At 56.1% G+C, this 22,174-nt stretch overlaps 7 protein-coding genes across 7 annotated transcripts; all 7 read right to left on the bottom strand.

Annotated features, from left to right (window-relative positions):
- Positions 1–259: 259 nt before the first annotated feature.
- Positions 260–2,545, bottom strand: LSCM1_02070 (uncharacterized protein; the record flags this gene model as incomplete). The annotated part of the gene is made up of 1 exon (XM_067319664.1): positions 260–2,545. One exon carries the CDS (start codon positions 2,543–2,545, stop codon positions 260–262), a length of 2,286 nt encoding a protein of 761 aa, XP_067175039.1.
- A 977-nt stretch (positions 2,546–3,522) lies between these two features.
- Positions 3,523–5,310, bottom strand: LSCM1_02069 (uncharacterized protein; the record flags this gene model as incomplete). Its single annotated transcript, XM_067319663.1, has 1 exon — positions 3,523–5,310. One exon carries the CDS (start codon positions 5,308–5,310, stop codon positions 3,523–3,525), a length of 1,788 nt encoding a protein of 595 aa, XP_067175038.1.
- Positions 5,311–6,545: 1,235 nt separating this feature from the next.
- Positions 6,546–7,409, bottom strand: LSCM1_02068 (uncharacterized protein; the record flags this gene model as incomplete). The annotated part of the gene is made up of 1 exon (XM_067319662.1): positions 6,546–7,409. The coding sequence occupies one exon, from the start codon at positions 7,407–7,409 to the stop codon at positions 6,546–6,548; it is 864 nt and encodes a 287-aa protein (XP_067175037.1).
- A 1,711-nt stretch (positions 7,410–9,120) lies between these two features.
- On the bottom strand, positions 9,121–9,897 carry LSCM1_02067 (uncharacterized protein; the record flags this gene model as incomplete). Its single annotated transcript, XM_067319661.1, has 1 exon — positions 9,121–9,897. One exon carries the CDS (start codon positions 9,895–9,897, stop codon positions 9,121–9,123), a length of 777 nt encoding a protein of 258 aa, XP_067175036.1.
- A 1,756-nt stretch (positions 9,898–11,653) lies between these two features.
- LSCM1_02066 (uncharacterized protein) lies at positions 11,654–13,342 on the bottom strand (the record flags this gene model as incomplete). Its single annotated transcript, XM_067319660.1, has 1 exon — positions 11,654–13,342. The coding sequence occupies one exon, from the start codon at positions 13,340–13,342 to the stop codon at positions 11,654–11,656; it is 1,689 nt and encodes a 562-aa protein (XP_067175035.1).
- A 2,652-nt stretch (positions 13,343–15,994) lies between these two features.
- LSCM1_02065 (uncharacterized protein) lies at positions 15,995–16,972 on the bottom strand (the record flags this gene model as incomplete). Its single annotated transcript, XM_067319659.1, has 1 exon — positions 15,995–16,972. One exon carries the CDS (start codon positions 16,970–16,972, stop codon positions 15,995–15,997), a length of 978 nt encoding a protein of 325 aa, XP_067175034.1.
- Positions 16,973–18,148: 1,176 nt separating this feature from the next.
- On the bottom strand, positions 18,149–21,355 carry LSCM1_02064 (uncharacterized protein; the record flags this gene model as incomplete). Its single annotated transcript, XM_067319658.1, has 1 exon — positions 18,149–21,355. One exon carries the CDS (start codon positions 21,353–21,355, stop codon positions 18,149–18,151), a length of 3,207 nt encoding a protein of 1,068 aa, XP_067175033.1.
- Between the last annotated feature and the right edge of the window lie 819 nt (positions 21,356–22,174).

Here is a 22,174-nt window from a genome sequence, read left to right as displayed (position 1 = left end):
CCCCTCATCCTGCCGCAGAAGGACCGCGCGAGGTTGTGCGCGGATCGGTGTATGTGCGGCAAGAAAAGGGAGAAATGGTCAAGTCGAACGGTGGCTGCCAAGGTCGGAGGGCGTGCATCTACTCTAATACAGGAGGGTCGAAAATGTGTGGGCTGCGTGGCTGACGAAAGAGGTCAGCGCGAATGACACTGTGGGCTCTTGCCCATGCAAGTGTGCTTCCGTCTGCATCATCTTACCGCCCACGCCTGCACCGCATGCACTATGTCACGTGCTGCAAAACCTTCGTGCCGTAGCGGCGGACCAGCTCCTCCGCCGACAGAGGCGGAAAGAGTGCATTGCGGATTTCCAAGAGACGTTCATACCTAGGAAATCCGGCGTGGTGCTGCGGCCCCGACTTCGGGTTCTCTGGCGCTTCCCACGGAATGATGCAGCACCGGTCGCAGCAGTCGTTTGCGTAGCAGCGGATCTTGATGGAGCCGAATGTCAAGTACAGCTGGGCAAACGTTGACTTATGATTTCGGTGCAGGCGAATACAGTATTTGTTTTGCTTCTGGAAGACGTAGTAGGCTCGGATCGAGTCTTCGTAATGCGCGTTGATGCGCTCTGGCGTAATGGGGTGCGTCGCCGAGGGTGAGTCCCACGCATCCGCTGCCGGTGAGGTTCGCGCAAGAGACTGTGAACCGCCGTACTCTGGTGCTACGCACCAAAACACTTCCGCAAGCAGCTTCTTCATTCCAGCCTCCTCGACTCGCACCCGCACACTCCGTGGCATGGGAGGTGGCGGGACATCAAAAGGACTGCTACCGGCCTGCGCAGACGCCGTTGCAGCGGCGACATTGACAGCGGCCTCGTCGCGGAGTAATCGAAAGGATGAAGTGCTCGCTGCCTCCTTGGCTGCACCGTCTTCGTGGGAGCACGGCAGCATGGAGGCATCCCGCACGATGCAGGCAAGCTCCATAACCCACGCACTCACGACGTGCTTTTCTGAGGAACCAGCGGAAGCGAACCTGCTCATCGCTGCCGCTGCCGTTCGAACCTGCAGAGGTATCAGCGGGGAGAGAAACTCTGCCAGTGCAGCTGATGTCAGCTCAGTGACTCCTGGCAAGATGGGGAGCAAAAAACGAAAGTGCTGCTCCAACCGCCGGATCAAGTACCTCTGCGCTTTGCAAGTCGCAACGTCTGCGGCGAGGAGGAGGCTCTGCAGCACGCGCGGAGCCGCCCTGCCTACTTGGTTATCGGGCAAGGTGATGCCCAGCTGCCGAAGCTGCTCCTCCAGCAGGTCATCGCCAGTGCCGTCCGCCACCGCACTAGACTCCGCAGCAGCGCACGCCTTGACGTTGTACGGTAGACGAAAGGCACGCCACCGCGTGTACACACCGAAGTCCACGCATCGCAGCAGCAGGCTAGCCTGCTGTATTTCTCCACTTCTTCCTCCCGCAGAGCCCTCCAACGAGGGCGATGTCGCCGCTGCCGCCTCTTCCGCTTGAAGCTGTGCACGGAGTCGAGACATGAAGCTGTGCATCTCTCCAACAGACTGCAGCACGGCTCTGTCAGATAAACGGAAGTGCACGTGAAAGCTCAGCTTTAACTGCTCCAAGGTGGCCGGCGCGCAGGGGGCGTCTGAGCTCCGCACTGTTTGAAAGCTGCTTGTTAGCACCAGGCATTCCGCCACCGTTGCTTCAAACTCACGCTCTACCTCCCGGCGAAGAGCTGTGAGAGCTGTGAGCAGCACCGTCTCCACTGCTTCTGCAGAAAAGGCGGTAGCCGACGCCGCCTCCTTGTCCCCACCGCAGCGTTGCAGGAGCAAGGCATCGCTCGCAACGTCGTGTGCCGGGTCGTACGAAAAATCTAGGTCGAAGTAAGGATCCACCGGACACGACTCATCCACCAACGCGTACAGGTTTCGGTCCTGCTTGTGGGGTATGGCGCTGACAAAGTCGGCGACAGCGCTGCCGTAGCGAATGCGCGCCGAAAACTCCGCGGACGATTCGCCAGTCCCGAGTGCGTTGGCACTCCATTGTGGAAGAACGTTAAAGAGTTTACTTCCCGAGCCCCCTCTGCGGTCAAGGGCGAGAGGGACGAGACCACGATGGGAGGCGTAGCCACGCGCCGCCAGCGCCTCAGCGCGCGTAGGGTAGAATGATGAGTGCAGACGAAGGGGGTTCGGCACACGTGGCCCCAACGAAGCAGCTGGCAACAAGGACGTCTTTTTCGAGAGCATTGCCGCGAAATTCCCTCTTCCGAGATGTTGGGGGCTGCGCCAGTACTGATCTGCCGGCACACTAACCGCACTCCACGCATCGCTCAGAACCTGAAGGGCGGAGTCATCGACTATGTCAATCAGAGCGTTGAGTTGGCGGTCACTGCTGCGCGGGTTGATGGCTCTTCCGCGAGGGCCAGATAGAACGAACAATGGATTGATGGAGTTGCAGGACCCGTCGCCGTCGAGGTCCGTATCATCGCCACCTTCTCTGCGGACGCTGGCGGTGGAAGGCGCAGCAGCAGGCGCTGCCACCTCGACGCGAGCAGCCTTTCGCAGAGGCATGGCGGCCTCACCGAGGTGGCGCAGCGAGATGACAAACAAGCGTGAAACCCAGAGTAGCCGTTGAACGAAAGAAGCGACACAAGAGCGCCGTGAGCTTAAACGCATTCGTCAACGCTCACAGCTCCCTGTCCGTGTGCGGAATCCAAAGCGCTGGGTAGCACCGTCTCGGCGGCCGAGGCTACCTTCAACGACATGGAACAAGGCGGTGAGGAGTAGCCAGGCGCGGACACCCAGACACGGCAACAGACAACCACTCTACCTCAGGGAAGGCGATAGTAGGAAGGCGAGGAGTGGGTAAGGGAGGTGACCAAGAACAAAGGCTGGGTGCATGCATGAGAGCTTCCGGCAGCTACTGTAAAATGTATCGTACTCTAGGGCACGCACTCGAACCAACTTCGCTTGGCGTACTGGCGTGTGAGGCCCACAAGCCGGTACGTTTCCGGCGCCCGTGCGGCCTGCGCTGCCCCTCTCGTCACAACGCGGAGAATCTATGGCTTGCACACGCTTCGTCGGCATGTCAGAGCATTTCAATACGATTCCCCAAGAAGACGAGAAGGAGAAGAGCTGCACGCGAAAGAGAGTGACAAGTGCCAAGCACAGGTGTACCACACACAAACAAAGAATGACAAGAGGGAGAGGGAGAGCGCCGATCTACCCGAGGCGAGCACCTGAGAAACAGATCCATGCTGACGCCGCCCCAAGCCATCAATATTCTGCAGTTTGCTGAGCTGTGGAGAGCATGCCCAGCTCACCAAGGGCCAGGGCAAAAGCAGCAGCTAAGAAAAGTCACGAGGGAGGTGTAGAGCAGCAGCCATGGCAAAGCTCGACACACACGCGCACACACCAATAAGAAAACATCCTCAGAAGGCCACGATTCAGCCGACTGAGGAAACGAGTCTCCCTTGAACATCAGCCCAGATGCGCAGTTTCCCATCCCGCTCACTTGTGTTCCCAGCCACGATGCTCCGTTGGCACAGTCATCCAACATCTGGAAAAGCGGCCAGGTTGCGCTCCGCTGACAAGCACATAAACTGCATGTTCAGCGCCGCGAAACTCAACGTGGCACGCGCGGCTGCCTCGGCCTTCACCGATGCCTCACTTTTATCGCAATCCGCTTCATTGCTGCAAATCGCCCCACTCACCAAGTCAATGCGTGCATCGATGCAATTATCAGAGATAAGGGCGGCCGCCGTCTCCGCGACATCCTCGGGTGACTCGAACCCCAACTCTGCTGCCGCATCGGCCATGAGCGCTTTCCGCCGCAAACGCAGGTAATGGAAGCAGAAACTGCGTTTGACGTATTGCAGCAGCTTCCTCGTGATGGAGGGGTGCACGAGAGGTTCACAGGTCAAGTAGAGGGCAGCTGCCTCTTTAGCGCACCCCCACGCCACTCCCAGCTGTCCGCGCCACAGAGCATCGAGAAGACTGGTGAGCTTGCTGCTTTCTTCGTAAACCTCCCGCAGCTCTACGCACGTGCGCAACTGTGTGAGAGCCACATGAAGCGGAAGAGTACCAAGGGCTGACAACAGGACCAGAGTGCTAAAAGATGACGCAGGAGCAATGATGCGTATGACCAAGGGCGCAAACTCATCCAGATAGTAGTCCGAGGCGGTGGCTCGGACATAGTTGGAGGAGAAGGGAAAAAGAGCCGACAACACGGTGCACGCGTCCAGCTCCGCCTTGGGTTGGCCTGGCTGAGCGGCGGGCTGCTTGACTCTAGCAGTAGACTCTGGCAAGAAAAAGTGGATGTTAGGATACCGCGAGGCTCCCCACAGGCAACCTCTCGTGCCTGTTGCATCCCCTACCAGTGCCTTGGCACATTCTTCGAACCTTCCCAATGAACCGTCCACATAGGCGGCGACAGTGTTGAAGAAGGCGCTGTACGAGAGTGTCAAGCGCCAGTACGCCTGCACTTTGGAAACTGAGGCTGCGGGCATATCCGGTGACACTTGCAGCCCCGCCGTGTCTCGCTCCTGCGCGCCAAGCTTGTCAAGGAGTGCCGCAGCTTGCCGCATATTGTCGCTTACCCCCACCGATTGTAGCGCCTTTTCTACTGAGGCGACCCCGCCTCGGCTGGCAAAGGCTAGTGTAACGTGCAGTCGCGAGAGCTCTAGGGACCCAAATATGGACGCCGGATCTTCTCTCAAGGAGGCCTGGTGAACATAGTTCGTTGCCTCAACAAAGAAACGAGACACGCCCTCCCAGTCGCCCATGGCGGCCGCCTGCCGCATCAGGTCGAGGTATGGCCCCACCAACACAAGTGCCTCCCTCAGACAGATAAACCGGTACCCATCACACTCGCGCCACGTCGTATGCGGGCAGGCCGCTGCCGCAGAGAAGCGCCATGGATCATCCTCACTTAGGTGCCACCACTCCACCAGTGTTGCTGTCCCGCTCCGCCCGCTGTCAAAGGCGCCGCAGGAGCGATAGGCGGCGGGTTCCCCAGGGTTTCGCGCATTCACCATGAGCAGCTCCTGCCTTTTCGCCACAGCCTCAGAGAGCACGCGCGCCCGCTCTGAAACACGCCCCTTCACGGCCGCAGTCACCTCACCGCTACACTGCTGCCACCGTCCCTCGTTGCCCTGCTTGCGACACCACTGCTCCAGCGCTTCTACCTCGCTCAAGTTGCAGCTCTGATGAGAAAGGTACTGAAGCAACCGTGACAGTGCACCCTGGGCCTCGCGGTCGTCGGTGCTAGCCAAGAAACTCGCGCTAAGGCGCGCGTGCCTCTGTAGACATGGCATCGCTGTGGTATGAGCATCCATCACGCCTGTAACGAGCCCCTCCCTCTCAAATTGCTCCGAGACACCGCCAGGGTGCGCGGTCCGGTCTTTTTCTTTTGGTCACAGCTATCGAAGAAGCTGACGACCAGACGCTTGTGAAGACTGCGCGACTGCTTGGAAACTGTGCAGCGACAGAGAGCTACGAAATACGCTCTCCTGATTACAAGGCAAAATTACGCTCTGCATGCGTTGCATTCTCTCATGGGAAAACAATTATGCTCAAGCACTTAGGGACTGGGGGAGCGATCACTACCGCTAGCGAGAGCAACAGGCTGGCCCACGATTGCTCTCACGAGCACCCTCGCAAACAAGAAAGAGCAGGGGGAAAGAAGCAGTCACAAACGCAACGGGGATGGCACGCGCAGAGGGAGCGGGCCTCCTCTGCCCCTGCGGTCTGCAGAGTCGGTGACATTATTGAAAAAGCCACTTGTTTTCTCCTCGACAGTGCAAAGCAACAGCCGGCGTTGAGGCGGAGAGGGAAATACGGGAGAGGTGCAGTCCTTCGTTTTGCCAAGTAGCTTCGCGTACACACACACACGCGCACAAGTAGACACACCGAAGCATAAGCAAATACCTTGTGCAGGTGGCAGTGCGCGGCCTCCACTTCGCCACTGCATTGCCGTGTACTCGGTGCGGAAGGCGAACTCCTCTCGCAAAGAGAAAGCCGGCACGTTGTACAGTGGGATTGCCCGCCACCAGCAGGCAGGGGTGCAGCAGCGTGAAAGCATCGTCACATTCGCCGTCCAGAGACCGTCCTCCTTGCACAGGGTGTGTACGGCCATGATGCGTCCTTTCCATCACGGGCAATGCCCATCGCAGTCGCTTTACCCCAAACCTTCCCAATGACATAAGGAACGCAGCTTAAGGATACGGAGCCAAATCTGAGAGAAGCGAGAAAGAGGCGAGGTGTGATTAAAGGCAGGCAATGCTTCGTACAAATCTCGGCGCCAAGCCCCTCATCAGACCTCCTGCACACTCCCCCCTTTCGAGTTGCTCACCGCCCAGGCTGCGCCGTCTCTCCTGCTCCCGTGACACATCACACGCGCGTCTCCCTCCACAGGCGGCGCGCATCAATGCATGCGTGTGCGCGCGCTTCTGTGCGTGAGAGTGCCCCAATGTCATCCCGTATCCAGTAGATACGATGCTGAGAGCCGCTTATCCGGTAAGCGCAACCAAGCGAAAGAGAAAAGCAGCGTTCCTGTGCTGTCGTAGACGCGTTACCAGTACTGAGGGTAGGGAGACCGTGAAGGTACAAGGTTGTTCAGCAGCCATGCACACACCGTTGTGAACACAGCACCGAAAAGCACAGGGCAAATGACGAAGAGGAAGCCTTCGTCGTGATAGTAAGCATTTATCTTCGCCGTAGCGGCGGTTATAACAGTGGCGCTGGCGGGCGGGTGCATTGTGTTTGTGAGCATCATGAGCACGAGATGAAGCGCCACGCCGAGTGCGCCGGCACAGTGCTGTCCAAACGGTTGCTCCTTCACCGTGCGGAACGCGTTTGCGAGCGCAGTTCCAATGATAGCTGCGGTGACGTGTGACACAATGATGTTCCTCGGCTGCGCCATCGGCGACTTGGGGGCGGCGTACACGAGGGTACATGAAGCCCCGATGGCGGGAAAGAAGACGGAGAGTGTGTGGTTTAGCAGTGGGTAAATGCCGTAGTGCTCGACCAGACCGAGCAAAATTAAAGTCAAGCAGGTAAAGGTGAACGCGATAAGCTGATCCCAGGAGGGATAAATGCCGTAGACGCTTAACGACTGGTTGCAGCCCGTGAGACGCCTCCAGTACCAGCCAAGAAGTCGGCTAACCAAAGGCCGCCTACGCAGCGGTTCCTTCTCGCCTTTCGCATCTGCAGTCGCGCCTACACCTGTCTCCTTGTTCGCAAGCTCTGAATCGCTTCCATTAGCTGCTTCAGGCACGTTCGTGGTGTCCTGCAGCATCTCAGAGCACTGCTCGCGCATGCACCGCTCGGAAACAGCTGGATTGGGCATCCGCATACCGTCAACGCCCACGAAAACGTAGCACTCTGCGCGAGGCGGGGCGTCTGCGCCGTCAGCCCCACGCTTCCATTCAATCATGCCGGAAGTGGTGTCATTGTGAGTAGGCTGCCCGCTGGCCTTAGCTGAAGCTACTTCGCCGCGTAAGGGCATTGGCAGGCGCCTAAAGACAACAAGCTCGCCTACCTCTGTGCAGGCGCGGCTGCCTAGGCCCCCACACCGTATAGTGCGTGGAGACTGTCCACCAAATATATAAAAAAGAGCGCCAAGGAAGTGAGAAGCGAACGTCAGCGCACGCAGGGGTAAGCGCTATGATGGATGCCCACGCAAAACGCAAAAACCATCGGTGGCGCAGCGCGCCTTCATGACGGTCAGGTGGACATCGATGAGCGCCACAATCGCAGCAGGCCTCTCGTCTACAAGCACCCCTCTGCGTGCACAATTGCCATGACCGCCCTGTGCGTCGGCCCTAGTCCTCCAAGTCCTGCCAAAGCGCTCTGCCCACGCATCAGCTCGTCTCGTATTCTTTTTGTGTGTGTGAAATTATGAGCAGTCGACGGAATCAGTTTGCACAGATCTGTAGAGCGAAAGTGGCTACGCTAGTAGCAGCGTAAGCATCATGCTATCCAATGCACGCCGCCCAACCCCACTCAGCTCGCGGGTTCCCCCCATTTCCCTGGAGAAGTCCGCCAATCCGGTAACCCTCCAGCCGCGCACGCGGTACCTCTCTCGTGCTGGAAACGCTATCCGTGAGAACGCTTCCGTCTTCGAGGCATCAACGGACAGCACCGCTCACTAACAGTTAGCCGTTAGGGCACCCCCTTTCCGCCGCTCATGGACTCCTGCCGCGACGCGCAATACAGGGAGGGAGGGGGGCGGAGGGGAAGCGACCAGTTAGAGCGACTCGCTTCATCGAGATCAGAAATGGCCCGGAGAGCACAACGGGGAGAAAAGGTGGTGCGTGGCGGGTGAACGATGCCATGGCCGCGGGGCAGAGTACTTCGGCTCCCTCCTCACCGTGAAATCACTTCGCTATCTCCCCCTCGCTCTTTTGTACTTGCCGAACGTGCTCGCAGGAGAAAGGAAAAAAAAAGATCGGCTCACGTGCATTCGAATAAGCAGCAACAGCGAACGATAATAAGCGCTCCACGTTCATGACGTAAGCGATCGTTTGTGGGAGGAGGAGGGCGTGTTAAGGCGACGCTTGGTCCCCCATCCTCCTCCAGGGCGGTAAAAAAGGAGAAAAAGAGCTTTCCAGCAGGTGGAGAACGACTCAGCTGCAAGAAAAGGCTGGAGGCAGTGGGAGCACGAATGGAGCATCATTAATAGTTATCACAGCAAACACTCCGATGAAAAAAAAGGTACTCACTCATAATCACGCTAGGGAACGGCTTAGCTCTCAAGAGTGTCGAGGTAACGAATGAATGAAGTAAGGGGACGAAAAAGAATGGAGTAGCAAAGGGGGCGCCGGAAGTAGGAACGTCACAGACGAGCAGAAAAAAAGTGGGGCGGCATGCCAGGGTACCGGTACGGCTGCTTGCCCTTTCGCATATGGCGTGCTTCATGATAAGAGGAGCGAAGTAGAAACTCGCCTTCTCCTTCAGACCTCGAGCAGATGGGAAGTAGGAGGTACTGCGCTGCAGCTGCGAATCTCAGTAGAGTAAGGAATGGAATGATGGGGGAGATTGCGCACGGACACACACACAGACATGTAAGCAATGCGGCTGCGAGCTCTCCCACGTGGCTGGTTGAGCTCCGTACCGGAGGGAGATTCGTCGGTGTTGCGGTCTCCTCACCACCACACCGGATAGCAATGTCGCCATGGAACGAGATTGTTGAAAACCCAGCCGAGAAACACGATCACGCATGGGCCTATCGTAGCTGGCGTCACCATGTACATGAAACCTTCATCCTTCAGCTGGCCGTACATATGAAATGCGGCCAGGCAAGCAGTAGCCGAGGCAGAAGGCTGCAGCGCGCCCGTTAGCATCATGAGAGCCGTGATCATGCCGACCGCAAAGCTACACGCTAGTTGTTGACTGAGAGGCTTCGGCAACGAGCTGGTGATGTGACTCCACGATACTCCGAGAAACGCACTAACGATGTGAGACAATATAAGTGCTCGCGGTTGCGCGCCGGGAGAGGAGAGGAGGCACATCACCAGGCAGCAGGAGGCGCCAAATGATGGAAGATACGAAAGAAGACCTAAATTGTAAGGGGCTAGGCCGAAAGCCTCAATGACGGCGAGCACAATGAGGGTAATGGCCGTGAATAGGAAGGCTGGAATGCAGTCCCATGTTGGCGCGAAGAGCACTGGACCCGGCCGACCAGCACCTTTCAATCGACACAGATACACGAGCAAAAGGCTCTTATGCCTTCGCTGCATCTCTTCGGGGGGTTCTTCTAACACCTCTCTTGCCATTGCCTCCGTCACACCGCCATCCACAAGGTTACCATTGCCGGTCATAAAGTATGGCTCCTGGGTATTCGTCACCGCCTCGTCACTCCCGTCTTCCCTCTCTGCAGACGGTGGTCTCAGCGGGCTTACGACTGCTTCTGAGCTCGCCATCCTCATGTATGTACTGATAGGTGATCAGCAACAACAACAGCGACCTTTCCTTTTGGAAAGGCTGTCGTGAAAGCAGAGAGCAATTTGGCTTCAGGTACTTCTCTGCGCACTGGGAATGTATGTGCCCGTGCGCGCGCCTTCGTCCTGAGGACGCTCCCGGTCCTGTTGGCGCATTGAAAAGAGGTAGGCGTGCAAGATCGTCGTGTATCAGACAACGATCAAGGAGAGGGAAAGAAAGCCCGACAAGGCAGGCGTAGGAGGAGATGATAGTCAAGGCAGATGTGAGAGACAGAGTAGTACTGATTGCCGCGTCAGTTGAAGCCACGAAACAGCATCATAGAATGAGAGAGGAAAAGCTTTAGAAGTTGCTTGAAGGAGAAAACAAAAACGCCAGTGCATGTTCTGCTCCTATTCCCAGAAGCGTGCTTCGATTAGGAAGCTCCTCCAATTTTTTCTGCGCTGCATACAGGATGCCCAATGTCGCTTGAAACTGCCCTGGCGGGAGCCCCGAAGAGTTTAGGGGAGGGAGGGGGGGGACTGCCTCTCATTCTTACATTCTTGTTTGCTTCTTTTCAAGAGGGTGAAACAGAGAAGAAAACATTTTTTAGCGAAGGCATCGTGGAAGCGGCTGCACCTCCAGCACGCATGCGCATCTCTACTGATGAAACGAGGCATATCTCTTTCCTCTTCGGATTCCCCGTGTTGATCCTTCTCGGATGACTGGGATACGCGCTGCGGCGAGCACTCGGTATGGCTGCCAATCTTCATCCGAGTGACGGTCACGACGAAAGAGGGGGAGAAAATGCACAAACCATGATTTCTACAGGATGAGAGGGAGGCGGAGGGGCTGGAGGTCGAAGGTTCGAAGGGAGATGAAAGCGAAACGCCAGAGGGGCGGTGTGAGGAGGCGACAGCTCGATACGCCTCCTAAAAAAAGCACAGCATAACAATATCTGCATAAAAACGAGACACAAAAGACGAACAGAAGAACGTCCCGACCACAGCAAACGTAGACGGGGAAAGCAATTTAGAACTAAAAAATGCGAGTGGCGCATTCGCCTCAGCTGTGTCTTCGTAGGTGTTAGATGTCAGCGTTCTCTGACCAGATTCGAGCAGTCGCTTCCATCCGTCGGCTCCTCTCTTTTCTGCCTTCGCGCACCTTCCCATGTCCACCAGCGCCATGAGCACCTATACTTGCCAACGCCGCTCTTTCGCCCTTTTCGCGTCAATCGCGACGTCGCCGCTAACGTGGAGCTTCCTTGCCGGAATCCGCAGTAGAGGCGCCAGAGATGGTGCATCAGCGGAGTGCCCGCTGACTTTTTCGAGTGAATGAGAAGATTGGAGAGGGTGGGTGGGAGAGGGGGTATCACCCACACACGGTCAGCTCAGAGCGATGCCGAACTGAATCGGCGATGAGAGGCTCAGGACAGCTTCGATAAGACAGGGTATGCTCACACACCCTCCACCTTTCCGCGCGGGAGTGCTGAAAAGGGAATAGAAAGCGGCCAAGAAAAAAGGTGCGTAGAAAGCGAAGGGACAGGTAGGGAGGGGGAGGAATCGACGACTCCCTAGGCCGCCGTTGCGGCTTTTGATCCTTCTTCTTTCCTTTCTTTTTTCTTCGACTCCCTGCCGCAGCTTTGGGTGAGGTGTGAGGCAGAGCACGTCTGCGTCTTTACCGCGGGCAGATAGGCAAGCCTCAACTTTATAAGACGCTGCCTGTCTCCCTATCGTTAACACGCTACCGCGGCTGCCCTCATCACAGCTTGTTCGGGGGAATCCAGTGGTAGCCCTTCTGGTGCTTGAAACCGTTGTTGAGAATAAACTCATCTGCTTCCTTGGGCCCGCGAGTGCCAGCCTGGTAGGGAATAGGCTTCACCTCCCCACGGTCGATCTGGTGGAGCAGCGGCGTGAAAATGCGCCATGCTACATCCAGCTCATCCTTACGTACGAAGTTTGTAGAGTTGCCCAGCATCGCGTCGTTGATAAGGCTTTCATAGGCGTCAGGGAGGCGCACATTGTACCGAGACTGGTACGTGAGATCCAGCTCGGTCTGGTGGGTCTGCCGCATGTCGTCATTAAGGCCGGGGACCTTTGTGGTAATCTTGATATACATGGCCTCGGAAGGCTGGGCACGGATGACGAGCTCGTTGCGCTGTGTCGCATCGCCGTAGGGATGCGCCTCGTCTTTGAACTGAATACGAATGGCCACGTACTTCTGCTCCACAGCTTTACCGGCCTTGAGAATAAAAGGAACGCCGGCCCAGCGGTCGTTATTGATGTCAAGTCGAAGCACGGCAAACGTGGGGCACGTGCTGCCCTTAGGCACTGTTTCGTCCTCCAGGTAGCCAGGAATGGAGCCGTCGGCGGAGGCGGTGTACTGGCCCAGCACACAATGCTCCCTGGTGACCGGCTCGATACACTTCAGTAACGCCACCTTCTCATCACGGATGCACTCGGCGTCCAGCGAGCGCGGCTTCTCCATCGCCAGCAGGGCAAGAATCTGGGTGAGGTGATTTTGCATGACGTCACGGATGATGCCGATGCCGTCGAAGTAGCCGCCTCGGCCCTCAGTGCCAATGGTCTCCTTGAACGTGATTTGCACACACGCAATGTTGCGTGAGTTCCACAGGGAGCTAAATATACGGTTGGCGAAGCGTGTCGTGATGATGTTTTGTACCATCTCCTTTCCTAGGTAGTGGTCGATGCGATAAAGCTGAGACTCATTGAAGAACGGCTCCAGCGCGCGCGAAAGTTCGGCGGAGCTGTCGGTGTCGTGACCGAAAGGCTTCTCGATGATCACCCGCGCCCATCCGCCCACCTCTTGCGGCATCGCGCCCTTGTGGATGCTCTCACAGACCGCTGCAAACGCTGATGGGGGGAGCGCAAGGTAGAAAAGGCGGTCACCGCCCCTCTCAGGGCCATTGAAGGCATCCTCTTTCTCGCGGATCATCTTGTCGAGACGCTTGAAATCCTCCACCTTGTCGTACGCTCCTGAGCAGTAGCTGATGTGCTTCAAGAAGTTCTCGGCGTGGCATGCGCGCCCCGGCATCTTCGAGAAAAAGTTAAGCAGCGTTTCATGCTTCCACTTCTCTACATCGTTCACGTTGGTGCGGGCATAGCCAATAATATTAACCTCCGGTGGGAGAAGCCCGTCGCAGTAGAGCTGGAAGAGAGCAGGGAATGTCTTCTTCTTAGCCAGATCACCGCTAGCACCGAAAACGATAATGGTCAGCGCCCGCCTCTTCTGCTCATCTTTCACCTTGAATGTGATCTTATCGCATGGTTCCGCGTTGCTGCCCTTCTGCATATCCAGCGCCGACTTGGAGATAAATTGAAAAACATCATCTGGCTTCCTCTCCAGCACCTGTGCGCGCAGCGCGTCCAGAATGCTCTCTACTTCGGCCACATAGGGATCCCGGTCCAAACCCGAGTGCTCCTCCGACATGGTACGCACTTGGTAGGTATGCCTGCGATCAATATATATGTATATATATATACAATCAGCAAAGGAAAAATCAGAGGGAGAGAGCTGTATGGGAAGAATAAAGTAGGATGGCCAACCTCTACTTCTTCAAGCTTCGTGTGCCGCTTCAGGTTCTTCGCCGCTTTCCAGTTTATCTGCTACGTTATCAGGCTGTTGGCAAACGGGATGCAGAATACGACACGAAACAAAAATAAAGAAGGAAGAGTGAGGGGTGCAAGGACAACCAGTTGACCAAGCACCAGCGCGGGTGCAGAGCGCTGACGAAATATCACGAACTGTGCCCGTTCTCTTTCTTTCAAGAAGGGAAGTAGACACATTCACGGCCGTGCATAGAAGGGACAAGCGGCGAATTACGCCCTGTACTCTGCCTCGCCCCATCGTGCGCTAGTCGTCCTGCCAAGCTGCTTTCGTGCAGAATGCTTGGCTAGACAACCTGTAAGAGAGCATCATGATGAGAGCAAGAAGTTTAGCACGTTCAACGTCACGCCCGCCTTCTTGAATTCTTTTTCAGGTTCCCCATAGAGTCTTCCCCAAATGGTCAAAGTAACTGAAGGACAAAACGTATTCGAGAAAAAATGATAAGTGCTAACAATGCCGCTGGAGAAGTGGTTCACAAGTGTCCCGTAGTCAGCCCGTACATGTTTGTGCGCACGCGTGGATGTGTCTTCGTGCCTTCGTCCCTTTTCTTCATTCCTTTCGCGTTGCCGTGCTGCGCATATAAAAACTCCGTTTTCGTGCTGGGTGTGAGGTGATCACAAGAAGCGCATGGAAATCCATTTGCATTGGCGGCGCTGCGCACCACAGCAGAAAAGGGAGAAAATGCGCGTGCCTCTCTGCAGTGCGTCTCACACCAGAAAGAATGGCGAATGAAACTTCGATCAGGAGTACTGCACACAAAGCGACACGTGAAGAGGGAGCATAAAAAAAAGCTGAAGAATCAAGAAAAGGTCGCAAGTCCAAATATAGAGAACAGAAAGCACAGACATGAGAGAAGAAGATAAGGTGGAAAATAAGAGTGTGTTCGTTTGCGTCAGAAACTTCATCAGAACGTCAGAGGGAAGGAAAGGGACAGAGTAAACAAAAGGAACAGTCAAACAGTCGCGAGGGCGAGAACAAACGCGCCAAAGAGACCGCAATCACAGAAGTCGAAAAAAAACATGACGCAGGGAGAGGATACAGTTGTCAGCACTCAAGCAATGAGGAAGTGGTAATGGCAGCTTCACAGGCTGGAACAATGAGTGGTGTTCCGGTATGTTGAACAAGACGAGGGCGCGCTTCGTGTCAACCTCGACCCTTTCCGTGCGGCATCAAGAGACATTCAGGTAGAGTTACCGCTTTCTCCTGTGCTCTGGTTTGTGAGAAATGCAGCTCCTATAAAAATCTGGCCACCGCGATCACGTGGCTCACTGCACAAAATCGGCGCTGCAGGCCCATGTGAGACCGTAGCGAAAAAAAAAGTAAAGCAAAACAAAACATTGCATTTCTTCAGCAGGAAACGATATTTCATTTTTCCCCTATCAACATGTCCGTTTCCTTATCAGGCAACACACGAGCTCCATTCCGCGCCCAGGCCCAGTCGTAGGCCCACCGCGGGGTGGAATGGCAGGCGTACAGACAGGTGTTTGACAGCAACGCGCCGACGCAGCCTGCGGTGTGGGCGGCCTCTGCCTCCAACTCTCCCCACACCCACGCTCCGCACGCCGCCTCACAGCCGCGGCGACGATGGCAGTGGCCACGTGGTGCATCGACTCCCAGGGTGCCTCAGGCTTTCCCCAGCACACATGCACACACACCAGTGGGCAGTGTAAGGGGCGGGTGATATGCGCTGGAGTCACGCCGACGTGCTGTCCGCCGAAGAGATGGCACAGACGCGCTCACTGTCGCACACCGCACCCGGGCAGCGTCATGTAGGACCTGAGCACGGGCCTCCGCAGTCACGCGTCTCTTTGACGTCTCTGTGCAGCAGGGACCTCGCACTGCCACCACCCGCGGTGGCTTGGCACCGGCAGGGGCAAAGGAGGGGCAGGGGGGTTGCCTGGTTACGGCACACATAGGGTAGGGTGCGGGACAAATGAAATGCTACGCGCTGAAGCATCCCTCTCCTGTCATCGGGGGTAGCGAGACCGCAGTGGGGAGAGAAAAAAGAAACGCTAAATTGAGTACAAGAGGCCAACAACAGCGTCGTTTGCTTCCTTTCATCAAGGCATCCGCGCATGAAACGAAAAACGAGCTGTCGCACCTCGTCCCTTCCCTCATCCCTCGTTCCCCATCCTCAGCATGGCCTCTTGTGCACCGCCGCCACGCTCTCTGCACACACAGCTAGACCTCTACCGCCAGCCACGCGTTCCTTAGGGGTACTGAATGCTCCTCCGTCGCAGAGACCTGGACACCCAAGAGGAATCACCTACCTGCGGCCTCTCCAGCCCCACATTCGCCGAATGAAGAGAGGAAGAGAAGAGAAGGCTGAGGGCTTCCAGCCTCAATCATCACGTTTTGAATATAATGGAGCGGCGATTAGGCCTCTGTCGCTGCCCAAAGCGATCTCCTTCATGATGTGCTTCTGCGGGATAGAGCGCACAGGAACGCAGCAGAGAACGCTTGCTTGATTCCTTTTCAGCTGCTAACTGCAGGCGCGTTGCGAAGGTTCTTCGTACCAAGCTCCGTCAACTTTTTGAACGCCTTTGCAAAGTCGCTGTTGAAGCGGTCGTTATCCTTTGCGTACAATTCAACGTACCTGCGGTACTTGGGATCGAGGATTAGGCACATGTCACTGGGGAGCATCATCAGCCTCGTCGTCGCGCGGTCCATCATCTGCATCTTTTCAATCTTGGGGTTTACCACCCAGTCCTCCTCGAGGAGCTGCGTGAAAAAGGAGTTATCAAACCCGTTCTTGTCGTGTGTCCATGGCCCTTCGTAGCCGGAGTACTTGATGTGGCACTCGCCGCATGTGTGCGCACCAATGAGCGCCACTGTCTCTTGGTCAGTAAACCCAAGGCGCGTAAACACCGAGCGCACGTGGTCCTGTGTCTGAGAGCCGTCTGGAAGGCGCCCGTCCGGGCCACACACAGAGCCGTCCTTGGCGTCCACACGACCCCAGCAGAACGGAATCGAGGGACCACCCATATACTCGATTGCCACGTAGGCAGCGTAAACCCACAAGTCCGCGTATGAGATTTGAGGGTATTTCTTCTTCAACGGCTCCAGCGCCTTGCGAGGCACCTCAAGACCTTTGTTACCAGCATACGCGCACTCAGGCTTGAAGCGCATCGAAGCCGAGTTCGGAGCGCCGTCCTTCTTGAAGCAGTCGTACGAGCCAGCCTCGTGCCATGCGAGACGAATCAGCGAGGGCCCGAGACTCAGGTTGTCTGAGATAAGGCTCTCGATGTCGTCACGGAGCCCCTGGAGGTCGAACGGAGGGTTTTCCGTGCGAGCGCTGGCGCTGGCGCACGAGACAAACATCGCGCCGCTCACGAAGGTGCCGACTGCGATGCCCGTAAAGAGGCCCCTCGCTCGCCCAGAGGAGCCGGATATGGACGGCATGAAAGTAGGCAACCTGCGTTGCCCAAGGCGAACACAAGCACAGCGGAACATGACTGGTGAGCAAGAGAGTTCCTCTTACCGTTATTCTTTGTGTGTTGTAGCGTTTGAGTCTTCTTCCTTCTTTTCTAGTTGAGGGCAGCGAAACCGTTGCGGTAGGGCAGCAGTCAATCTACATGGCGCGTACAAACCAACAGAGAACAGGAAAAGAGGGTGATGAAACTGGCAAGAACGTCATGCTCGGCCAACAATCAGCTGCAACGATACCCCCACCCACCCACTCCTCAAACGAAGGTGCCTGTACAGCAGTGCTTAAGTGGGAGTTCTTTTTCAGAATAGGTACCGGTTAGACAAGGACTCCTTGGCACATCGCACCTGTCCGTGAAAAGAGAGAGACTTTGTAAGCTGCAGTAGTGGCATCCATATTCCACTTCTGCGGCTACCCCCCTCCTTTCCCTTTGACAGCCCAGTCTGGTTAGTTTTGTCAGTTCAGCAGTCCAGCACGTAGAGAGGTCGACTTAGTGAAGTGTACTCGCAGACGAGTTCCCTCGAATGAACAAGAAGCCGTTTTTTTTATGCGCGTTTCTCCGTCCGCCCATGAGTACCGCACAGTCACTTGCTCAAGGGGTAGCCCATACGCATAAAACGAATTCATTGTACAACGAAGAGTGCAGATATAAAAAGATCAATGAAGACGAGGAGTGAAAGCAAGATGAGCCTCGCCTATCCTGCCCCCGCGCAGCGCAAGAATCCGCTACCGTGGAATGGCAGGCACAGGTGTGGTCGGAAGGAAGATGGGTCACACACAAAGACTGACATGCCGCCGTTTTATCAAGCGGCTGTAAGACAGCTATGAAACAGCGCATTCGAAAAGGCAGTACATCACCTCCCAAAGACGATTACTAATAGTAACACGTATAGAAAGAAGTGTGACAGCTTCTAGAAAGGCCACAGGAACACACTTGGCAGTGGAGAAATAAAGGCCGTAGTTCCGTGTGCAGAAAGCATTGTATTTTTTCTTCCTCTGTTCTCTACGAGGGGGGGGAAGGAAGGGGAACGGTGCAAAGAGGAACAGGAATGCAGGCGCCAGAAAGTTCGATGTCGCTGTTATCTCACTGGTAGAAGTCAAAGAGGCACAGTGCGTCACGTCGAACCAGGGGCGACTTCACCCCAAGATCAGCATTGGGCGATCAACGCGTGGCGGCCCAGTAAAGCTACAAGAGACAGGTCTCACCTCTTTGACGTGAGCAGCTTCTCCTCTGCGCCACCCTTTCCAGCGTCTGACTGGATGCTGTTTCGATTTGGGTGTGCGCCCTCCGACCCCTCACTGATGGTCAGCGCTCGCCCGTTCGCTCCGCCAGTGCAGGTTGCGTCGAGCAAGGGCGGATCACCCCACTCTCTGTTCGAAACGGAATTGGCGTAGCCTGAGCTAGAGATCGCTGTGTCAGAGGCCGCATTCGCCGTGTGAGGCTCAGGCGTCTCTGGTGGGAAAAGGCGCACGGGGGTGAGTTCAGCAATGGCGTCGAGTGCGGTGTCACTGCGAGGAAGATTACTGCTACCACGAGGTTGTGCTGCGCGGCCGGCCTCGGGACCGATCCCGGTGAGAGGCCTCGTTGACAGTTGCGGAGAGCGCGTGAGGTACATTGTGGCGCTGCGCGACATTGTCTGCTGACGCGACATTGCCGACGAAGAGACGAGCGCGTTCCGAATCGAATTGCGCATTACCGTACTGGTGAAGTTGTTATCGCCGCCTGCAATGCTGTCGGGGCGTGATGATCGCGTCGCCATCAAGCCCGCGCCGCCATCCCAGAAGTCCTTGTAGACAGTGATGATTTGCAGCACAGCATCTGCGTTGAAGTAGACCTCCATCCCTTTCCGGGCGGTGTCGTTCGTCTCCCCGCGCCACACCGAGTCCAGCGTGTTCAACAGATCCAACGGGCAGGGATTGGGCTGCGAAAACCGCTCCATACCATTGCCTGGGGCAAGCAACGGCAGCACTGTGACGCACCCACTGGGGGTCATGTACACTGAAAGACGGGCGCCTTGCAGCAAGTACGCTGCGTAGAGTGCCATGACTCGCCCACTGACCTCCACAGAATTGCCGCTGCTGAACCTACCTACCATCGGCGGATTCGGCATCGAGTGAAGCCTCGCCATGAGCGCTTTGGTAACACCGTCGTCCTCGCCAACATCGATGATGTTCTGCGGCTGAGCCAGTACGCTCACACTGCGCATGCTATCAGGCATGCACTTTGTCGTGCTGGACTGCGTGACGTAGGGGTGAAAGGTCCACTGCTGCCGCAGATAGAACAAAAGCGTCAGGGTGCTGTTGAAAAAATTCTGAAACGCCTCTTGCATCTCCTTGGAAAGTGCCGACGGCTTTGAGTCGGGCATGACGGCCCCGCTTTGATGGGTAAGTATAGCCGACCCGCCACCTGTTGAGAGGGTGTTTGACTGTGGCAAAGCAGCCGGCAACATACTGCCTATCAGTCGCGCCTGCCTCAGATGTTCACATAAACGACGCTGAAGGGCCGCATTGGAAGGAGGCCTTCGCAGCCCGCCGGTCGTATTCGCCAACTCTGCCGATTCCGCTATGCTTGGTGAGAAGCACAGAGCCACGAAATAGCGCATCACGTGAGTAACCTGGAATCGGTTAAGGGTAGAAGCAAACTTGACCGAGTTGCTCGGAATGAAGTCGAAATCCACTGTTCGCGCACGACTGTGCACCGCCAACGTGTTGTTCTCTCGCGTTTTCAGAGAGGTTTCGGATCTCTCCGACGGCGACTGCACACCCGTCGACTCGGCACGCTGTCGAATGTAGCTGAGAAATTGCTGCTGAAGGTTCTCTGATGCAGATCCAGCAATAGACTCGCTGCACGACGATGCCGTTGCGGTTTTGGCGCGAACCACCGCAACACGAACGAGACGTACCACTTTGTGTCTCCGTGGCGCACGTATTACGGCGACCGCACAGCGAAGCAACCACAAGGGCGACACGTTCATTCTTCGGGTGCGTCGGCCAGGGCTGCCCACGTTGAGAAACACCGGGTACGCCGTGAAGGCTCCCAGTGTGAGGAGAACCGCCACCATCCCCATTGAGAGAAAAGCAAATCCGCAGCACACAGCTAAACCGAACCAGAGTAGTTGTCGACGGTTGCGCCGGAATAGGTGGGCAGCCAAGGCAAGTTCGTAGTACGTGTCCTCCATTAGACCACGCGAGAAGAAGATGCGCGCGCGCAGCAGACTGTTGAGAAGGGGATTTTCTCGACTATAGAGGAACGGTTGAAAGTTGGTGATGCCGCTGCCTCCCAGTAGCGACACGGCAACTTGGGGGGCGCTGTTGTCACTGACAGGGGCGTAGTAGAAGAGCGACATATTACGAAGGCCGCTTATAACGGCAAGAGTAGCTGTCGACACGAACAGCATGGAAAAGAGGTCCGAGTATACGGCGATGGCAACAGCTCCTAGCGCCATCCCAGTCTTACGAGGCATGCGCCAGGAAGCCACGTCAGCCATGCGAAGGAGTACATCGATCAGTGCTATGTACGGTATGAGCACGCAGCGGATGGCTGGGGAATTGAAAGCCTCTTCCTCCACAACGGCGGCCTCGTCGGCTGCTCTTCTCGAAGTACTTGGCAGGGGCGCGCTTGGCGCATCGGAATCTCTCGCAGTGCTGATGCGCTTCGCTAATTCCGTCGGGCTGTTACCCTGTATAAACTTTCCCCTAGGAACACGACCAAATGTGTAGCCGTTAAACTGCACGGAGAGCACAGCGCTCCCATTCCTCTCGCCTCGGCCGAACATGGCATTCGTCATCAAGGTGTCTAGGTTGTGCGCTTCTACGGTGCTCACAACGGCCCGCTTTGCCTGCATCGCAATGCGGAGCGTTCTCCTGGCCGACATCAACTCGCGCAGACTTATCTTCGCAACGCCAATGCAGAGAGGAGTGTCGTGCCTATGAGCACTGATCGTCGCGTTGCCAATCACTCCCTTTACAACTTGCTGTGCACTATAATCGAGCTGTGGGGGGAGCTGCAGTAGCCGAATCTTCACGACACTGTCTGCGGCAGCCGGCGGAAGGGCTGCTAGAATGACTTCCTCTACTTCTGCGCTGTGGTAAGTCGTCCCGACAGCGCTGTTGTTCCAGAGACTCTTGATGCGCGCCTCGTGCTGCTTCTTGTCCATCCTTGCACGAAAGCATCCGCTCTCCATCTCAATGAGATTCTCCACCACGACTTGCAGCTTCATCTCGGGAGTGAAGGCTGCCGTCTGCCGGAGGCGTAGCAGAGAGCCGCCATGCCACGTTCGCTTCCCAGGTTCCTCAGAGCCGTTGCTTGGCCCACTGTACGAGGAAAGGAGCTGCTTTACGCGGTAAAAGCTCTGCGGGTCAAAGGCACAGGCCTGCTCCACCTCGCATAGTCGAATCTCCACGTGCATACTTTTGTGTGTTTTTGTTTGTGTGTCGTACTTCACATTTGTAACCCGCGCCGGGTACGGAGCGCGTCATGTGCAACAAGCAATGCGTTTTCTCTGGGATTCGCCTCGTGAAATCCTCGCGTTTTATGTGTGTGTGTGTGTTTCTGCAGGGGCGTAGAGCGGCACCATTTGATAAGCAAGGTGCACTGGAAAAAAGGCGAGAGAAACAAAGAAAGGGATACCGATATCAACAGTAGCGCATACAAAAAATGACAGCAGCACACCTGAGGAAGCAAGGCGTGTGACGAAAAAACGGAACGCAACGTTTTGTATGAGTCCGTGTCACACGAGCTACACTCACAAACACGCTCGAAATTCAAAGATCACATCACCATATCCTTTGCTAATTTCTCCGCCACCTCTTACCCAAGAACTTCCGTCGTTCATTAGTGCCTGGGTACTCACCGTGTCGCGCGTAGCGTACACCGCCTCGCATTCGAAGCTTGCGTGTGTACTTCTTTTTCTGAGTTAGTGTATGAGGGAGAGTGGACGAGACCACCTCTTCTATTGGGGGCACGTGTGTCGCCCCCCTCCCGATGTCAAACCCCTTCCAGTGAGGTGCCTCCTAATTTCACCCAAGACGCCCCCTTGGGTCTTCTTTGCTCTTTTCTCTCATACCGCTGGACCACGCGCATATATCCTCAGCGCACTAGGCACAAGCTATCGTTGCATTTACGCAACTATGTCCGAGAGTGCGCATATACATTGTCAAGTCGCAAAACAAATCGCGACCACAGTTCTGTAAGCTCAGTAAACTCGGCAAGCAGAATGCTTTGGCGC

The sequence above is a fragment of the Leishmania martiniquensis genome, chromosome 34, assembly GCF_017916325.1.
Source record: "Leishmania martiniquensis isolate LSCM1 chromosome 34, whole genome shotgun sequence".
NCBI classification, from domain to species: domain Eukaryota; phylum Euglenozoa; class Kinetoplastea; order Trypanosomatida; family Trypanosomatidae; genus Leishmania; species Leishmania martiniquensis.
The sequence above is the reverse complement of the archived record's forward strand: the minus strand, read 5'-3'. Positions and strand labels throughout refer to the sequence as shown.